Source organism: Chenopodium album, chromosome 21 (genome assembly GCF_948465745.1).
Source record: "Chenopodium album chromosome 21, dcCheAlbu1.1, whole genome shotgun sequence".
Taxonomy (NCBI): Eukaryota; Viridiplantae; Streptophyta; class Magnoliopsida; order Caryophyllales; family Amaranthaceae; genus Chenopodium; species Chenopodium album.
In genome coordinates, this window is record NC_137854.1 from 25,885,453 (window position 1) to 25,903,888 (window position 18,436).

The following is an 18,436-nucleotide window of genomic DNA, read 5'->3' on the forward strand; positions in this document are numbered from 1 at the left end:
TTAGTTGGCGATTAGGGAATGGTAATTTGATAACTGGTGGTGCTTCCCTACTCTTCCCCTGGGGTGCATCCTTCCCTGAGGTTGTACCCTGCAATGAATCATCAGAAATATTAGTGTCAGGAATTTTACCCTGCAGCCCTGCAGGGGAAATTGGTACAACGGAATCAGGATTAGCAATGTTAGTTAAATCAGGTTCATCCTCTTTGGGCATTTGGGGCCCATCGTAGTGTGAACCACTCCTTAGGGTGATTGCATTAGCATGATCCGTAGGTTTAATTCCCTGTGCTGGTAAAGCTCCCTGCTGACGAGATTGAAGGGTAGAGGACAATTGGGCTATTTGGGTGTCCATGACTTTATTATGGGCTATAATAGAGTCAATCTGTTGGACTCTACTCTCCATATGTTTTTGCATAATGGTCAGCATTGCCCTAATTTCTGATAAAGCAGGGTCAGAAGATGTAGTAGGGGCTTGTGATGGGGGTTTCTGGTTAGCATGAGGGTGATAATATTTCTGCTGTGGAGGGGGTGCTTGTTGTGGTTGTTGTGGAGGTGGAGGATTTTGAACATTGGTGCTACGGTAAGATAGGTAGGGATGGTTCCCGTAGCCAGGATTGTAGGAATTGGAGTATGGGTTATTTTGCTTGTAGGTTTGAAAAGCATTAACTTGCTCCATTGAACTCCTGCAATCTTGTTCATAATGACCTACACTTCCACAATTTTCACAGAAAGCATCATTAGCATTATTAGAAACAGCAGAAACATTAGCAACATAATTAGGATTGTTAGTAGTAAGGTTATCTAGTTTCTGGCAAATAGAAGTAAGCTGGGCTTGCAATAGAGTTACTGAATCAACATGATGCTTGCCCTTGTTAGCATAACCTCTAGCATTCCCATATTGGGAATTGTGGATTGCCATATCTTCAATAACCTGACCTGCATCATCAACATTTAAATTCATAAATCTACCGCTAGCTGCGGAATCTAAAATTGTCCTAGATGCATTTCCTAAGCCATTGTAAAAAGCTTGAATCAACTGCCACTTTGCCAAATTGTGGTGGGGACACTCCCTCTGCAGATCCTTGAATCTTTCCCAAGCTTCATATAATGCTTCATCTGTTTCTTGGGCAAAATTCTAGATGGCACTTCTCAATAAAGCTGTTTTCTCTGCAGGGTAATATTTATTATAAAAATTCAAAGCAAGTGTCTCCCAGTTAGTAATACCAAGTGCAGCTCTATTCAAACCATTAAACCATAATTTAGCTTTTCCACATAAAGAAAAGGGAAAAAGAATCTCCCTGATTTGATCCTGCGTTACCCCATTCTGCCTAATAGTATTGTAGTATTGACAGAAATCTGCAATGTGAAGATTAGGATCTTCACCCGTAGCTCCACTGAATTGCTTTCTTTCTATCATCGTTATGAACTGGGGCTTGATCTCGAACTGGACTCCCTCGAGATCGGGTGTAGGAGAAAGATGTGGAAAATCCGTCAGGGATGGTTGCGAATAATCGCTAAGCTTGCGAGGTGGAGGTGGAGGTGGTGGTGGTGTACCCATCTCTAGTTCTGAATCAGAAGAGTGCTCTGAATCACTAGAAGTAGGTAATGGATTTCTAGGAATATTATTACTCCCAGAACCTGCTAGGATTTGCCTATAAAAATTCTTCTGTCTATGAAACGAGCGTCGATCTCAGGATCGAATGGAATGTAGCCTGATCTGGAACACCTGGGCATAAACAAAGAACTAAAAAGACAGATATTAGAACTACCTCAAAGAACTAATGTCCTTTGAGGCAAAAGGAGAAATAATCTAAACTACAAAAACAATTAGAAATAAAAATAAAACCGTTTCCCCGGCAATGGAGCCAAATTTTGACAGGCTAAAGTCATATCACCTAATCAAAAATAATTACCTAAGTCCACTAGCTTATGCAGATAGGGAAGTAGGGTCGAATCCACAGGGAAACAAGTCTTTCTACTCCTAATTGATTAATATAGTCTAAATTATTAGAGTAACCAATATTTGTTGTGATTATAAACTATGCTACGAAGATTATGAGTAAAGAGAATAATTAGGGAAGAAATCAATAATAATAAAGGCCTAGGGCATAGGTTCACTAATAAACAATATTCCAGGGTAAACACAATAACCAATCATCAATGCATTAATCAATCAGATCATAAAGGGCTTTCGCTACGTATTACAATCACAGAATTAATTTACCGGTATTAAATATCATCTCTCAAATCTCGACCTAACCATTTATAAATTAATCTGCCTATTGAAACTAAGCCTAAACATCAATTCTCATCTCTCGAATCTCGAATCAATATTGCTAAACTCATACAATTAAACCTGGCCAAATCTAATTGCATAGCATTTAAACAATCAATAGGAAATCAATTAAGCATTAATAATCAACAATCATAAAATCACCCCTTCATATTATTTATTAGATCCCCATAAACCCTAGAAGGAAAACTACTCAGACATAATTAAAACTAAGCAAAATATAATAATTAAACAAGACATGAAGAAATTGAATGAATAAAATACTGAGATTAATTAAGAGAGAAATCGTACCAAGACGGCGGAATTACAATAGAGTTGAGGAACAAGAGAGAATAAAAGTCTAGAGAGAGAAAGTCTAAGTAGAGAGAAGGAGAAAAAACTAGAGTAAGAGAGTAAAGAAGAAGTCGTACTAATCTTGCCTAATAAAATCACCTTAATACTAAGCAAGTTTATTCGCTAAACAAAACTAAATCGGAAAACTAATCTCCTAAAACCTACACGCGCCCGGTCGGGCAAGGGGCCGCCCGACCGGGCCCACCTTTTTCTTCACTCTGATGGCTTCTCGCGCCCGTCCGGGCGCGTCTTCGGGCGCATCTGGTGTTTCGCCCCGCCCGACAGGGCGCGCCTTCGGGCGGAGCTCTTGGTCCGGGAAGGTCTGCTTGGGCCACCAAACGAACCTCGATTGGGCCTCTTATCCTTAGCCCAATCCGAGTTCCCTCCTTGGATCTTCATAACCGAGCCCTTAATCACCGATTGGTACCTCCGATCGGTCTTGGGCTATCGAACGTGATCGCGGTCTTCCAATACTTGTAGATGCTCCTCGAAAAACCCGGGAAAATGCTCCAAGTACGCAAATTCCTACAAAACTCAAGCAAAACTACCAAAGCACTGGAAAACACAAATTAGTAATAAAAGTGGCTCGTAGGAGCCAAAAACACTACTAATTACGACCAAGGGACGGGGATAAATATTTATATAAAATGAACACATCATTTGCATGGTGACAAATGCAAAGTGTGTGCTAAGACTAATGAGTGTAGGTGACATGTTAAGACTTGTGTCATAACCATGTTTGTAGACTATGTGACTAGACTCAAGCAAAGACTAAGTTAAGACCTCACGTATATGCATTAAACTGGACAGACTGTAATATTTTAGTCATAACTTTTGATCTGTGACTCTGATTGGAACAAAACCAGCGCCAAATTAAATATAAAACTCGGGGCTACAGATCCATAGGTTATAAGACTCGTGGTTCTTCCTAGAACTCCGGCTATGAGAAAAACAAGTTGACACTTGTGCAGTATACGAGAATAAAAATCCGGGTTGACTCAAAGAAACTATGACTTGATTTTAGGCTTATTCATTAGTTCAAATTAATTAATTAATTAATTAAACAAAGTCCTTTAGGTATTGGTTAGTTTATTTAGTCTTAAACACAAGTCAAACAAACGGTTAGCACATATATAGTATGCACAAGCAAGGATGCACAAGTAGTTCAACTAGTCACAATATGATGCAATTAGTTTGCAACCTAACCATGGCTCTAGTTCTCTAAAGTTCAAGGATATGGGTTAAGTCAAAGAGGGTCCATGGTTATGAGTCCGGATGCATCGCGCGGAAGCCTAACCTTGAAGGGTTGGCGCGTATGGTTGGGACCCCGCAAGTTAAAAAAAACTTGCTTCCACGGTTTGGTGGATTCACTAACTCGCATGTACCCGTCGTTGCCAGGAGCGTTCAATTGGGTAGATGGAGCGTGAAACCCCAGAGGGTTATGGCCATATATAGTTTACATATGGGTTTCAGAAAAGTGAGAAAAACTCAAGCAGGAAGTAGAATCGAGCCTACAGTACTAGAAATGGTCAAAACAAGAAGGCAGAGTTCTGGCTCGGCATTGGAAGAACTTGGCGCCAGACTACAGGGACTGTCGCCACAAAAGAACCTCTGTCGCCAAGTGACAAAACTGTCGCCAGGCGACAGAAGCTCTTTACAGGCGACGGTCTCTGTTTTCTAGACGCTAGTTCCTACATGCCTTGGCAGGTATCTGTGCTCTTAGAATTTTTTAGATTTCGAATTATTATTTCGATTCTAGTTGTGAAAGATATTTTTCAAATTTCCTACGTTTAAAATCCTATGTTTTTGACTCATTTCGGATGGTCTATCCAATGAGGACCTTTTTTATGCATATGACAATAATGTTAATCAAAATTACGCACATGAAATACTTAGAATTTTTCGAGTCTCATCCGCTCATTCTAATCATTGCCAAAATAAATTTCAGGAATTAAAATAGAAATCCTCCCCATTGGAGTCGCCAAAAACTGTAGGGAATATTTCAAGCATCATAACCCCAAGCTTGAACCCCACTGTGATCATACACTAAAGTATGGTGGCGTTCCAAAGGGAAAGAAAAAATAGCAAAAGAGTCGCCAACAAGTTTTAAGAACTTGTAAACCCAAAACGATCCAGGAGATCGTCAACTCCATAAGGTCAGGAACCAAACAGGGTTCGGGGATGAGGGTACGAATCCAATCTACAAAAGAAAGGACCCGCCCTATAAAATAGGCCTCTACTTTGTTCTGCTCGTATTCATGTGCGCTTTTCGACTAACATGCAAACATTGTATTAATCCTAAACCTGTTTAATCTATGTTGGTTGAATATTAATGCACAAATGAATCTATCATTGGCGATCACTTGAATTAAAATCATATTAGCCTAAACCAAATTATTAATTATCTTTATAAGCGTGATTTCAAGTACAAATTCCCTTTAACAAGCATAAAGGTGTGATCAAGCAATAACAATAAATAAAAATAATATCAACCAACATAATAATAAATCAATAAATATGATCATGATAATAACAATCATAATCAAAATCATGTTAATAATAAAGCTTAATAATAGCAAGATCCTAGGCATGATACTAACAAGATTAATAACAAATCTTAGCATGTCACTAAGCAATAAAGATCAAAGCTTTAAACCTAACATGGTACTAACATGCTAACATGATATTAGAAATAATAAGAGGCACCCTAAACATGATTCTAGAAAGCATAAATAACATCCTAACATGATACTAGGATTTAATCAAATCTAAACATGCTTTCTACAAGAATAGAGCAATAAGATTACATACTTTGAAGCCTCGTACCTCTTTCTAATAACAAAATACACAAGTTAGTAAACTTCAATGAAAATAATAAAGAATTAAATTAAATAAATCAAAGTAAATAAAGTTTAAACTAGATTTGGACCAAACCCTTAGAAAATATTAAACCTTGCACGTCTAAGGCGAAGGCAACTTCGAACTTGGCTAGATGATTCTAAATCTTGTGTATGCAGAATTGTGTTTAAAAGGTTGGTTTAGAAAGAGAGAGAGAGAAAGCATATATTGCTTAAGAGAGAGAAAGAGAGAATCAAGTAATTCTTGATGAGAGTTGATGAATAAAAACGGAGGTCGATGACCTTATTTATAAGGAAAATAGTCCGGAAAATCATAAAATTTGATAAGGAATAAAACTACGCGTTGTCGCCAGAAATACACTCTGTCGCGAGGTGACAGGGTCTGTCGCCAAGCGACAGACTTGTCGTTTGGCGACAGCCTGGCTTGCACGCGCTTTACACGCGGAAGGCATTCATTCGATTATGGTTCGACGTGAAAGGCATTCATCACTGGGTTTGGTTTTGGGGAGTCACAAATGGGTGTCTACAGGGTTGCTTTTTTGCTGCTAGCCCTAGTGGATATACTGTGTCCCACAACCTCATATAGGCTCTGCCCAAGTTACGTCCAGCAACAATTGCAGCTGGGGACCCTAAGTCTTATGATTGGTGCTCCTTAGTGCTCGAGAAACTTATGTATTCTGTCTCAAGCTTTGCAAGGAGGTTCTATCAATCGGGGTTTTCAAAGGGTTGTGGTGGCTGTACAATTTTTCTTGCGGTTAGTTGTTTTATTTTTAAATTGTTTACTGTTGCATTTATTTTGCTGGACATTGTATGTATTTAAATAAAACTTGTATATGGGTGCTGATAATGTATCTTGATCGTTTGAGAAGGCCCCCTGTGAAATGGGGGTGTTTCCTCGGCTGAAGGCGTGGACAGAAGTTGAGATTAACAAGGCAAAGAAGGCATATCGCATAATCGGTGGAGATTTTGGGAAATTGGGTGTAAGTAAAATGAAGTCTTAATTCTGTTCTTAATCTTTGGTTAAATTGTGTTTGTGTGTTTGTGGAATATCAGTTTGCATTCGAGCAGTCTGAATCAGTTGCACCTTTTCACTTTATTTTGTGTAGTGTGTCAATGCGTCATACGGGAGGCCACATGAAAGGGCTGCATTAGACCGTATGCCGGTGAAAAGAAGTGATATGGCTGCAAAGGTGAGTTGAGTGTATATGTGGTTTGAGTTGAGTGTATATGTGGTTTGAGTTGGTAATGTGATTAATTGTGAAATTAAAACAGATCGTTGAAGTGTTAATGAAAGCTGTAAATGTTGAAGAGAAGGAATTAGAGTGTGATCTTGTATCCACTCAAGGTTTGAAAAAGCGTCCAAGGGAAGGACTGGGGTATTTTGGATGGAATAATAAGGCTTCAGGTAAGGTTTCTTAATTTTATGAAGATTAACTTCTAAACTTGTGTTGTTAATTTTGTGGTATCCATCTTTTTTTTTTTTTTTGCAAAATGTTCTTGTTATGCATCTGCTGTGCATGATATGTCAGAGCCGGAGCAGGAAGACATGAATGTGCATGACATGAATGCTAATGACATCAATGCAAATGACATCAATGTTGTGAATGACATCAATGTGAATGACTACATAGCAATTGGGTTAATGTGTTCAACATTTGTTATGACTAATGAGTGGGAGGACTCTCAAAGGAGGGAGAGGGAGGAGAAAGAAAGAGAGAGGGTGGATAACAAGAGGCTGGAATTAGAAGAAAAAGAGAGGACAAAGAGGCTGGCCATGGAGGAAAGAGAGAGGCTGGCCATGGAGGAAAAGGAGAGGCTGGCTGCCATGGAGGAAAAGGAGAGGCTGGCCATGGAGGAAAAGGAGAGGCTGGAAATGGAGAGGGCAGAGAAAGAGCAAGAGGCCTTGGAAAGGCTTGAGAAAGAGAAAGAGGAATATGAAAAGCTCAACAAGGAGATGGAGGAGAAGAAGAAAGAGAAAGAGGAATCTGAAAGGCTGAACAAGCAGAACAAGAGAGTAGTCCGAGGACCAGAGAGTCCGGAAAGAATCAAACAAGAGATTGGTTTCAGTTCAAACGAAGAGTGTGAGGACAACTGTGGGGGGTTATCATTGAGCTTGGTTGGTCATGGTGAACGAAGTCGTCGGAAACGGAAGAGAACGGTATCACCAAGCCAATTAGTACAAGCATATGTTCTTACTTGGCGGCCTAAGAAGAACCGAAGATACCGGCATGCAATTTCAGATTATGTTAGACTGAACATCAGTTGTTCTCTAAGGAGGTAGCAAATTGACATGTATGTACTATGAATTTACATTATGATGTGATTAAGTAAGTACTTGAACTAACAAACTGCTAACAAACAATTTATGTTTTGTAGGGGAGATGATCCGGTTATGCTAAGTTGTGATGGCCATATAGCAAGGCTTAGTCTTTGTGGTTGTATTGCTCTATCTAGGGGGCAGGTTGTAGACCAGGTAAATTTAAGGAATTTGACATGTATGATTGTTTTAAATTTTTTATTACGTGTTGATACGAGTTTATCTTTATGTGTATATTATGTAAGGGTTGCTGCTTAATTGTATGAAAAAGTTTGGGCTCATCGATTTGAAGGCTGGAGTCGACGATTCATGCTGGACCCTGCATTCTCGGTGAATGCCTGCCAATACATGCTTTTTTTAAGTAAATGCATGTCAGTATGTCAGTATGTATAAAAGGTTACAATTTTTGGTCATTCACTCTTAAGTAATACAACATGATCCTAAGAAATAAATTTGGTTGTTTAGTTGATTTTTATTGTATTTTAGTTAGTAAATTGCTTCTATGGACTCATTTTATAAGCTTAAAGAGTAGTCTTTTAAGCAATTTAAGTAGTCTTCTCAAGCTGCTCTTGTATCTGACCCTCAGGTGAGCTATTGTAGCCTACAATTGGATAAGGATCCTCAAAAACCTTTGTCCCCTTGCCTCTTGCTTATAAGCTGCTTTATCTATCTTAGACTTCTCCAGTTGTACACATTTTTGTAGGGGCTTCTTAGATTCTTGGCCATCAAATGCTTGCTCATGATGATTTTCATCTTTATCTCTTTGCTGCAAATTTCTTGTCTTGTTTTCTCCTTTGCTGCAAATTTTCATCTTCAAAAGCTTCCTTCAATCTCTTATCTGCAGCTTTCATTTGCTGCAAGTATCTTGTGTTGTCCTTTTCTTTGCTGTCACATGATTTTTGCAATCTATTAAAGATTCTTTATTAGATCTCTTGTCCGCTACCTCCTTAGGCTCCTTGCTCATTTTCTTCTTATGAGCCTCTGGCTGTCTACTCTCAGTCCTTGGTCTGTCACAAGGTCCTTCTGCTTTCTGCTCATATTCTCCTTTAACTACAGGATCATGCACTCTTAAGTCATCCTCATCCCTTTCACATGATCCACTCATTTCTAGAAAAATACAAAATAAACGGATCATGCACTCTTATGTATTAAGTTTTTGAAACGATTTTGCTAGAATGTTTGTGGCCTTTTGAAGTAAATGTCTGTTGCTTTGTTGTTGGTAGTACGTAGTTATAAGTCTGAATTGATTTCCGAATTGGTTTTTGCTAGAATCGTGTGTTAAACATGGAGTACCCTAAGGAGTTGGACAGGACCACAAGGGTGTATACTCGGCAAATGACAGGTTTATCTCCAAACCGCATTAATGTGGTAAGCAGTCTGAGGTTTATAAATATGTTATAAATTTGGTCTCATTGTTCTGTATTAGTTTCATAATTTTGGCAACACTTGTGTTGTATTAGGTTTTTGTGCCTGTAGTGAGATTGAATCATTGGTGGTGTGTGGCCTTTTCACTAAATCGGGAAGAGATACTAGTTATGGACTCCATGGAGACGTCAACGTACGGCTGCAGATGTCCACTCGATTAATGTTCACTAAATCGAGAAGAGATATAAGTCTCTCTTGTTTTCCTGACTTTAGGCATACACAATGGATCTGGTTTTTCAGTTGCTTGATGAAGATTGGCCTCTCGGCACTGTTGGTAATTTGAATAAGTCATCGCTAACAATGGATCAACAGGGAGACTTGTATGTGTTGTTGTTATCTGTGTCCATTTATGACTACTACTACAATTGTTGTTAATTAGATCGATTATTTTACCAAGCACGGCTGTGGAGTGCATATGCTTGCTGCAATAAAGAGAAATGCTGAGACACTATTGACCAATTTGAGATTGGTGAGTGAACCTTGGTTTACATCCACTCCCCTCCCCGTTTCTGTCTATTTGCTTTAGCTTCATTTTGCCTAAGTCTGTGGTGTTGCTTTAACCCAGGATCCAGACATCAACGTAGAGCGTTCGTGGCTGTTATATGAGGACTTAATGTCTGATTTCAACGAGGCTCGAGTTGCTGTGTTGGAAGCTGTGAGCAAATGATGGGGGACATGGCTGCATATTAGTGTAGAAGAAGGATGATTGGGTTTTATTTTGGTTTTTGAAAAAACCTGATTAGTAGTAGTAGGCCAGGCCTGTTGTTTGTAATTATTGGACTAAGGTTTCATTGTATATTTTGGACTAAGGTTTAAGTGTAATCATAAACTAAGGTTTGGAGGAAGCATCACCCCCTACAAGGTTTGGTTGTAAATTTTAGACTCAAAGGGTGGGACACTGTTGTAAAGTAAATATTGGCTAATTATGAATCATTATTAATTACTAAAAATATTGGCTACTTATTAATCATTATTAATTGTTATTATTAATTACTAATTCTTTGCCCGAGCAATGCTCGGATATTCACAGGAAAAAATTATATTTATATATTATTATAAGTTTGTATTTGTTTATAGATTGTGTATAATTTTAATATTTTATTTATTTAAATTTGTTGTTATTGTTCTATTATTTAGGCTATATATTCTTTTTTTTTCATCAATTATGTTTTTTTTGTTCTAAGGAAAATAATTTCAAAAAATAAAAAGTTTTTGGCGGGAAATTTTTTTATGTAAACGTGACACGTGTAATTCTAGAATATTCCTAGTGATTACTTTAGTATATAGTATTGATTATAAATATTGGTTAATTATTAATCATTAATAATTATTATAAATATTGCCAAATTATTAACTATATTATTGTTGTAACTAACTTGTACATCTGGTAAAATATTTTGATCATAAAATGCAATCACATATAACAATCTTTATCAAACAACAAATTAAAGTTGAACTGAACTCATTTTGTTGCAATACCATAACATATTAAACATCATTACAAAAGGCCTGAGTAACTCATAGTTGGGATTAATTTGGGAAGACATCTAATAGTTGGGATTAATTGTATGAATTTTTCCTTTTTTTTTTTTTTTTTTTTTTTTTTTTTTTTTTATGAAATTGGGAAGGGGTGATTTCATTAAATAATAAAGTCATTCGACACTTACAATCATCCCTTAACAGATCTTAATTTTCAATACAAAAATTAAACACCCTTAAACTAATGACAGTGCTTCTGAACTGCTCTGGATAATTTTAGATGTATTTGCATCGTTCTTGACGGAGTTCCATTAATGCAAATTTGTATCCCTGCACACATTATAAACAAACAATACTAAACCCTACATGAAGGAACTAACTAAGGCTCCGTTCTTTAGAGCTGCGCTGCTGTGCTCTGTTGAAATCTACTCTGCCCTGCTCTACACTGCTGAAATCTACTCTGCTCTGCTTCAATCTGCTCTGCTTTGCTTAAAATTACTATACTTAATATTGAATTAATAATAATAATAATAATTAATATTTAATAATAATAATAAATTATTAGTATTTAATAATATAATAATTAATATTTAATAATAAATAATAATATATAATAATAACAATATTATTAAAAATTAATATTTAATAATAATAAAAATAATAATAATAATTAAAAATTAATATTTAATAATAATTAATATTTAATAATTATAATATTAAGAATAATAATTAAAATTTTATAATAATAATAATAGTAATTATAATAATAATAGTAATAATAATACTTATAATTAATAATAATAATAATAATAAATAATAATAATAATAATAATTACTGATTTCTTATAATAAAAATTAATATTAAGATAACAACTCATATAAAAGATAATACTAATTATAAATTTTTTAATGATAATAATAATAATAATAATTAGTAAATAATATTTAATAATAATAATAATAATAATAATAATAATAATTAGTAAATAATATTAGAAAGAAAAAGAATATCTTTCAAAATTATTTTTTTTCGAATTAGTCTTGGTGGGAAATAAACTACACCATGAAAAGACATGAGTCATTCTTAATGTCTGTTTTAGAATTATGTTGTTGTTGATTAAGATTTGATGCGTGATTGCGTGAATTCCTAAGATTTCTTCAACCTTCTTGAGGAGTTTAAAGCCCCATTCGTAGTTAAAATAAAGAGGGCAAGAGGAATGCGGAGAGCGATGGAGGTGGTAAGGGTATTGTGATGTTTTTCGGTGATTTTGTTGAGCAAAATGGCCATATGGGGAAGATGATGAATAGTATATTAGCGGAAGAACCCACCGTCCTTGAGAGGTATGTGTAAATTTTAAAACATTGGTTACAGCTTATGAAAATCAGTAACATAAGGATCCGTATAATATAGAAATACAAGAAAAGAGAGAACTGATATTGTCAAACCACTAACTACTTAAAATACCAAACTAAGCTTGGTCTAGTGGGAATGTTTGCACCATCCTGAGGTTAGGGTTCAATTTCCACTAGACACTTTGAGGGTGGGGACCCCTAACCCTTATAAAGTGTCTAACGTGTAAATACTAGACCAAAAAAATCATGAGAGGTCACTCGGAATTCTTTCCTTCAAAAAAAAAAAAATTACTTTAAATACATCATACCAAAGTCGTTGGTGACTTGGTGCCTGGCCAGTCGGGCCTAGCCCTAAGCAAGTAAGCAAGGAAACTTGCATTTGGCTTTCCATGATTTTGACTATTACAAATATTCTGATCAGACTGTTAACCAACATTTCCAAACTACTAAGGCACCCAAAGCGATAGTGCAAAATTAGGTAGCACAATTTTTATCCAATCTAATCTATTTTGAATTTATTAAAATACTACCTTGTATGACTTTAGTAAGTGAAGGGATATGTCCCAGAATGGCAGAATGATTGTAGCAAGGCCGGCTACTTAATGTACTTCTTTAAATTTTATGCAAATAAATTACTGGAGTAGAAGTAGAACAATAAAAATTATTGTGATTGTTTTCTTTCCACTGCGTACCTAAATCAATCAAAATTTTATGTACAAAAGAAAAAAGAAAAAAAAAAGGAAAGAGCTGACCAGAACTTACTAAAGTAATCTGATCCAACCAGCATCCAGACCAAAACTCTTTGGATGAGGCACCTCAATAAAAAATGTCAAAATCCCATTACCTTAGAGCTTATGTTAAGCAAGGGCTCCAGAGCGCTTGGACGAAACTTTCGAGCAAACAGGTAACAAATAGGTGTTCTCAGAGAATTATACCAACATTCTGTCCCATTATTTCTGATATTCTGTATGAAACCTTCTGTAATATTTTCTCTACCAAAACTCGCCGGATGAGGCCCTCCCAAAGACCAATCAACCCATGTCACAGTTCGATTAGCGTTGAGGTATGGATGGAATATGTTGAGGTAAGTAGGAATATAGTGTTCATCAGGATAGCAAGATGGATGGCAGTATCTTCTGAAAAGATCATAGTACTTGTAATCAGATATGATTTCAATAGCCAAAGCTCGCTTGATTTCAAACCACTGAGATCCTTTTCTCCATTGATGAAGCCTAATATTGGGTCCCATTCTGCGGCTGTAACGGCCACGACCATAACGTGAGGGATCATCATAGGACTCCACAAAACTGTGAACAGATTCTATGAGGTATTTGTACACTGTTTGAAAATTGTAAACTGGGATGCAGCTCTCAGAAATAAGCACAAATCGTTCATTTGAAAAGTCAAGGAGAGCATTGGCTAAAAGCCTCTTCTCAGCATCTGCCAGAGATATATCACCCCAGGAAACTTTCTGCAAGCATCAACATCAAGATTAAATCTTGTCAAAAAATAAAACAGCAGATTAATCAGAAAATATTATACGAACAAACATTAGAACTTATCACAGACGGACCAAAGAAATACTTGTATCTAAAAGCACAAAAGCAGAGTAGCTTAGGATTTCATAGTGGCTTTATTTTAGCTGGTCAGCAAAATCTTAGCCCAATATAAGCATCCACAAGAATATTCAGTTGATTATTCTTCAAATTGACTCATAGAACACAGTTCAATGAACGCTAGAAAGGGAAAGATGGGAACCAGATGGAGGATGAATGGATGATTGACTGAGATCAAAGCTGTATTTGTATCTATCGTAGATAAGGCGCATATGGAACCTCAAATTTGGGAAAAGAAACTAAACAATCCAATCATTGCCAAAGATGTTACATACACCCATAAAGTGCTTCCTCTACAATTAGGGGTTTACAAAAAGGAAAAATTAACAAAATTAATCCGAACTATTGATGGTCTTTTCATTTTAATACCAACTGAGCTTTAACCTAGAATAATCCTAAGTAATGAGGTAGTCTTCTCAAAATAGTCTCATTTACCTGTAACCTTTTTAACCAGTTTTTTTTTTTTCCTTTTTTTTTTTTTTTTTTTTTTTGAGGGGTCATTTACTCACTCTCCCTCCTTTCTCTCTCCTCTCTCCACCTCACTTGACCACCAGTCCACCACCAGCCCATACTCTCTCCACACTTGAGTACTTGACCACCGCTAACTCATCCAGCCTAACCCAATTACACCACCTGATCAATCCCACCAGCCACCCAACCAACCCCTCCGCACCCCTCGTATCTGACCACCAGCAAACCACCCAACACCTCCGGCCACCCACGCACTTCCGCCATCCTACCCACAATAACTTTAAATAAAAGAAATGGCGTCCATGGAGGAATAAAGGGCAGAGGACTTCCCATATATTTTTTTTTTCCTTTTTGTATAAAAAGAAGGGGTCATTCATGGTGGAGGAAAAGGCAAGTGATGAAGGTAGGGAATCTAACAAAACTAAATGAGAGGAGATGATGTGAAATTGCGGACAAGGATACGGGTGGTGCAGAGAGGTGGGTGAGCGAGAGGTGATGCCACTCATGGTGATGAGCAGCCAACGACAGTGGAGGGAGTGGTCAGGTGGTGTGATGCCGTGATGGTGGGAGTGATTGGTGTGATTGATGCTCCATTTTTATTTTATTTTTGTACTTAAGAAATTTTAGCCTATAAGGAGTTGACACATCATCAATGTGACCGGTTACATAAGTTAACAAACAAGTGAGACTATTTTGAGAAGACTACCTCATTAATTAGGATTATTCTAAGTTAAAGTTTAGTTAGGATTAAAATGACAAGACCATCAATAGTTCGGATTATTCTTGTTAATTTTTCCTTACAAAAAAATACGTGTATTGAACCATTTATATTTTTAAACAAGTCAAAGAATTTGTCTAGAACATAGAGTGGGAAATAGTCCCAAATTTCTAAGACACTGCAACAACTCAACTACACTAGCATGACTGATGATTACTTGATTGATATTCAAGCCTCATGCTTACAAGGAGGTAAAAATCGAAAAAGTTTTAGCATGGCAAACAGGCAACAGCCAAATAGCCAATCAACTAAATTATAGGCGGATGGATGGACCATTTGGATGAAAATTGGGCATGGATGAGAAGGTAAAAAAAGTGGAAGAATAACCACAGCTGGAAATCAAATCTTCGTGCAGACACATATCATTGTTTGACCAAGATAATCATGTGAAGAAAGAATTATATACATATATTTAACAGGAGATAACAAGACGTCTCCCAATGACCCAACACCGTACTAGTGCCTACACAAATTTTTCCCCCACCACCTACATCAACCCTTTCAATCTTCAACAGCACTATCAGAAATAAGAATCAAACAAAGAGAAACTCTTTAACAGACTAACAGGTAAATGATGAGAGCACATGGGTAATCATCCTACCACAAGAATCGAAGACTAGTCCCTTTACAGAATATTTTATAGTAGTTTATACAGCTAGATGAAACTGCATGATCAAATTCTTTTTCTAGTGTTACCTCACTAATGAACCAAGTGACAGAAAGGATTGATTGCATAAGGTAGCTATTACCACTTTAACAGTCACACACATTGTGACAGCTCCCCCCCCCCCCCCCCCCCCCCCCCCACACCAAAAAAAAAAAAAATGAAGACCAGGATATTGGCATATAGATACCAGAAGCTAGTTGAAGGGAAAATGTACAAAATACCAATTACTCCCTCTATCTCCTTTTGTATGCCCAATTGGGAGTAAAGTCACTTTTTAACTTTTGGTTGGAAGGAATTGATGGAAGTGGAAATGTATGGGCGAAATATAGTGGGTGTTTTGACTATAAAAGTTGGAGGTGCAAACTTAGCGCTTAATTGGGGCTAAACTGAACTAAACTGAATAGAGCTGAAAAGAATTGTTTATGAGAGAATGAAATTAGGAACTGAACTAAACTAATCGGAGCTGATTGAGTTGAAGTGAAATTAAGCTAAACACAACAAGCCCTTAGATGATATAAAAAGGAAATTAGGAAAAAAACATTAAGGGATGGAGCAACTAGTAGATATAGGTCTAGTTTTCATTATTTCAATAGGTACATCAATTACAATAATTAAAAAAAAAAAAAAAAAACTTTTAAAGTTCTATACAAGTCAGGGGTCACTAATGTTTACGGATATGAAAAACAAAGAAATTAACATATTAAGCACATCCGCTAAAAATAACCAAATTCAGAAATTAATAATCAAGACTCCATAAACCAATCTACTCACGGAAGAATAGTTACATAACCACAGACAACCGATACTATATATTCATCTACTTTCAACAACATTCAGAATTAGAATGTCTTGAACAATGTCAATTGATGCTTATATTTGCTATCTACAGGAGCCATGACTTTAGCAGTAGGTGGCATAGCTAGTAAACAGAGGCATCTTTAAAATTCAAATATTTTTATTGCACTAACCACAATCTCATAAACCGCGACTAGGAGAACATTGCATATTACTAAGTGCAAACCAAGCTTCATTCATGGTGTAATGATCCATGGGAGTGAGTGCCAAAGTTTCACAAAAAATGAACACCAAACAATACATCTGTTACTCTCCAATACTACAACTGTAATCCTCAGACGGTGGTTGATTAACCAAGCACAAACACTCTAGAACCAAGCGCAAAACTCAATTCTAGCACTAATCAAATTCAGTAGTGTCTTCTCAATTAAGCATCACATCACTAAATTATCGTAATTATCTATACAATTAGATTGCAAGAAAAATCCATCCATCACAGAACAACACCAATCATTACGTCCCTCTATCGCTAGGATTGTAATTCTCAGAGAATTATAAATTATGACAAAAACTCAATCAGGACACAGAACTCGACAAATTCACTAGTGTCTATACAATCTAACCTTAAAGACCAATTCGTATAAAATTCACTAGTATCAAGTGTACCCATTAAACTCAACAGGGCTATATTATTTAAATATAATTAGAACATAAAACCACACTTCAAGTAATACAAACATATATTGAAATCGTATGTAAGCAAGAAATAACTAAGAATCAATGTACCTGACTAGGAATTTGGCGGCCGAAGAAGACGGAATAGGGCGAAACATTAAGTATAAACCCAGGAAAAGTATGCACATAAATAGAAAAAAAATCTTCATGCCCTACAAAAAACCTCTCCCACAAAGGCAACAATGGCAAAGGACCCCTTGTCAAGAACATGAACGCCACTTTAGGTACTCTTTTAAAAGGGTAGCCTTGAATTTGAGGCACCATTGATGCCCTCCAAAACAATTCCTGATCACTTAAACCATGAACCAACTCTTTAGGATGCAACAAATTCTCCAAACTCAAACAATCAATTTTCGGCTGTTTGTTAACAATTGTGCAGTTACTAATACTATGACTGCTACTACTAATGTTATTCTGTGGCGCGGCAGCAGCAGCGGCAGCGACAGCAACAGCTTGGTGGCTGTGCCGAGAATTTATATACCAGTTATCAACATCAATATGAGAGCCTGAAATTAATCCTATAACTATACCTGTAACAAATACCACTAAACATAGTACAAGTCTAATTATTTTGAATGATGTATCTTTCATATTTGAATTAGATTGATGATTATGACGTTGGGAATCCTTATTACTGTTAGTATTAACCACTGGTGAAGAAAACTTTTCTAAACCTTCCTTTTCTCCTCTATTTCGCACCATTTAAATTTTCCCTTTTTGGGAGATTTTAAGAGCCAATCATGTAGCGGTGCCGATTGCGGAGATTTGGCGACGGAGATCTCGATGGAGGAAGGATGATTTAGGCGTCGGAGGAATTGAAGCAGCGGAGGAATTCAGGCGGATATGCGACGGCTTGGAGAAGTAATTTGAGGGGAATTGGAAGTGGTGGAGGAATGGGGCCTGAGGGGAGGTGTGATTGTGATTGTGATTGTGATTGTGATTGGTGAGGAGGCGGAGATGGATTTGTTTTTTACTCCGTAACTAGCAATGCACGGGTTATTACTTGGGGTTAATTATACGAAATAATTGCTTTATTTCTAAAACTTAAAGGAAAAAAAGACCGAGGATGGTAAAACTGTGAAAGAAGATGAAGAAATTTATTTAGATATATGTACATGAAGATTGTGAAATATGAAAAGATATATTAGTTTAAATTATATTTAAAGTCTAGGAGATGAAAAGATTATATTTATTATAATTCATATGTTTATGTAATAAGTACTAATTAATTGAACTTTATTTTATTATGGTGGAAATGGAACACTTCATTTTCATACTTGAATATAAATATTAAGGGAGGTGACATGTGTTATATGGGG

At 36.5% G+C, this 18,436-nt stretch overlaps 1 protein-coding gene and 1 non-coding gene across 2 annotated transcripts; one reads left to right on the forward strand and one right to left on the reverse strand.

Annotated features, from left to right (window-relative positions):
- Positions 1–1,046: 1,046 nt before the first annotated feature.
- On the forward strand, positions 1,047–1,153 carry LOC145603290 (small nucleolar RNA R71). Its single transcript, XR_014104807.1, has one exon. It is a non-coding gene; the product is annotated as a small nucleolar RNA R71 (small nucleolar RNA).
- An 11,524-nt stretch (positions 1,154–12,677) lies between these two features.
- On the reverse strand, positions 12,678–18,021 carry LOC145602121 (glycosyltransferase BC10-like). The gene is made up of 2 exons (XM_081658282.1): positions 17,169–18,021; positions 12,678–13,526 (listed from the first exon to the last, which is right to left on the reverse strand). The coding sequence occupies exons 1-2, from the start codon at positions 17,817–17,819 to the stop codon at positions 12,885–12,887; spliced, it is 1,293 nt and encodes a 430-aa protein (XP_081514408.1). The 5' UTR covers positions 17,820–18,021; the 3' UTR covers positions 12,678–12,884.
- Positions 18,022–18,436: the final 415 nt, after the last annotated feature.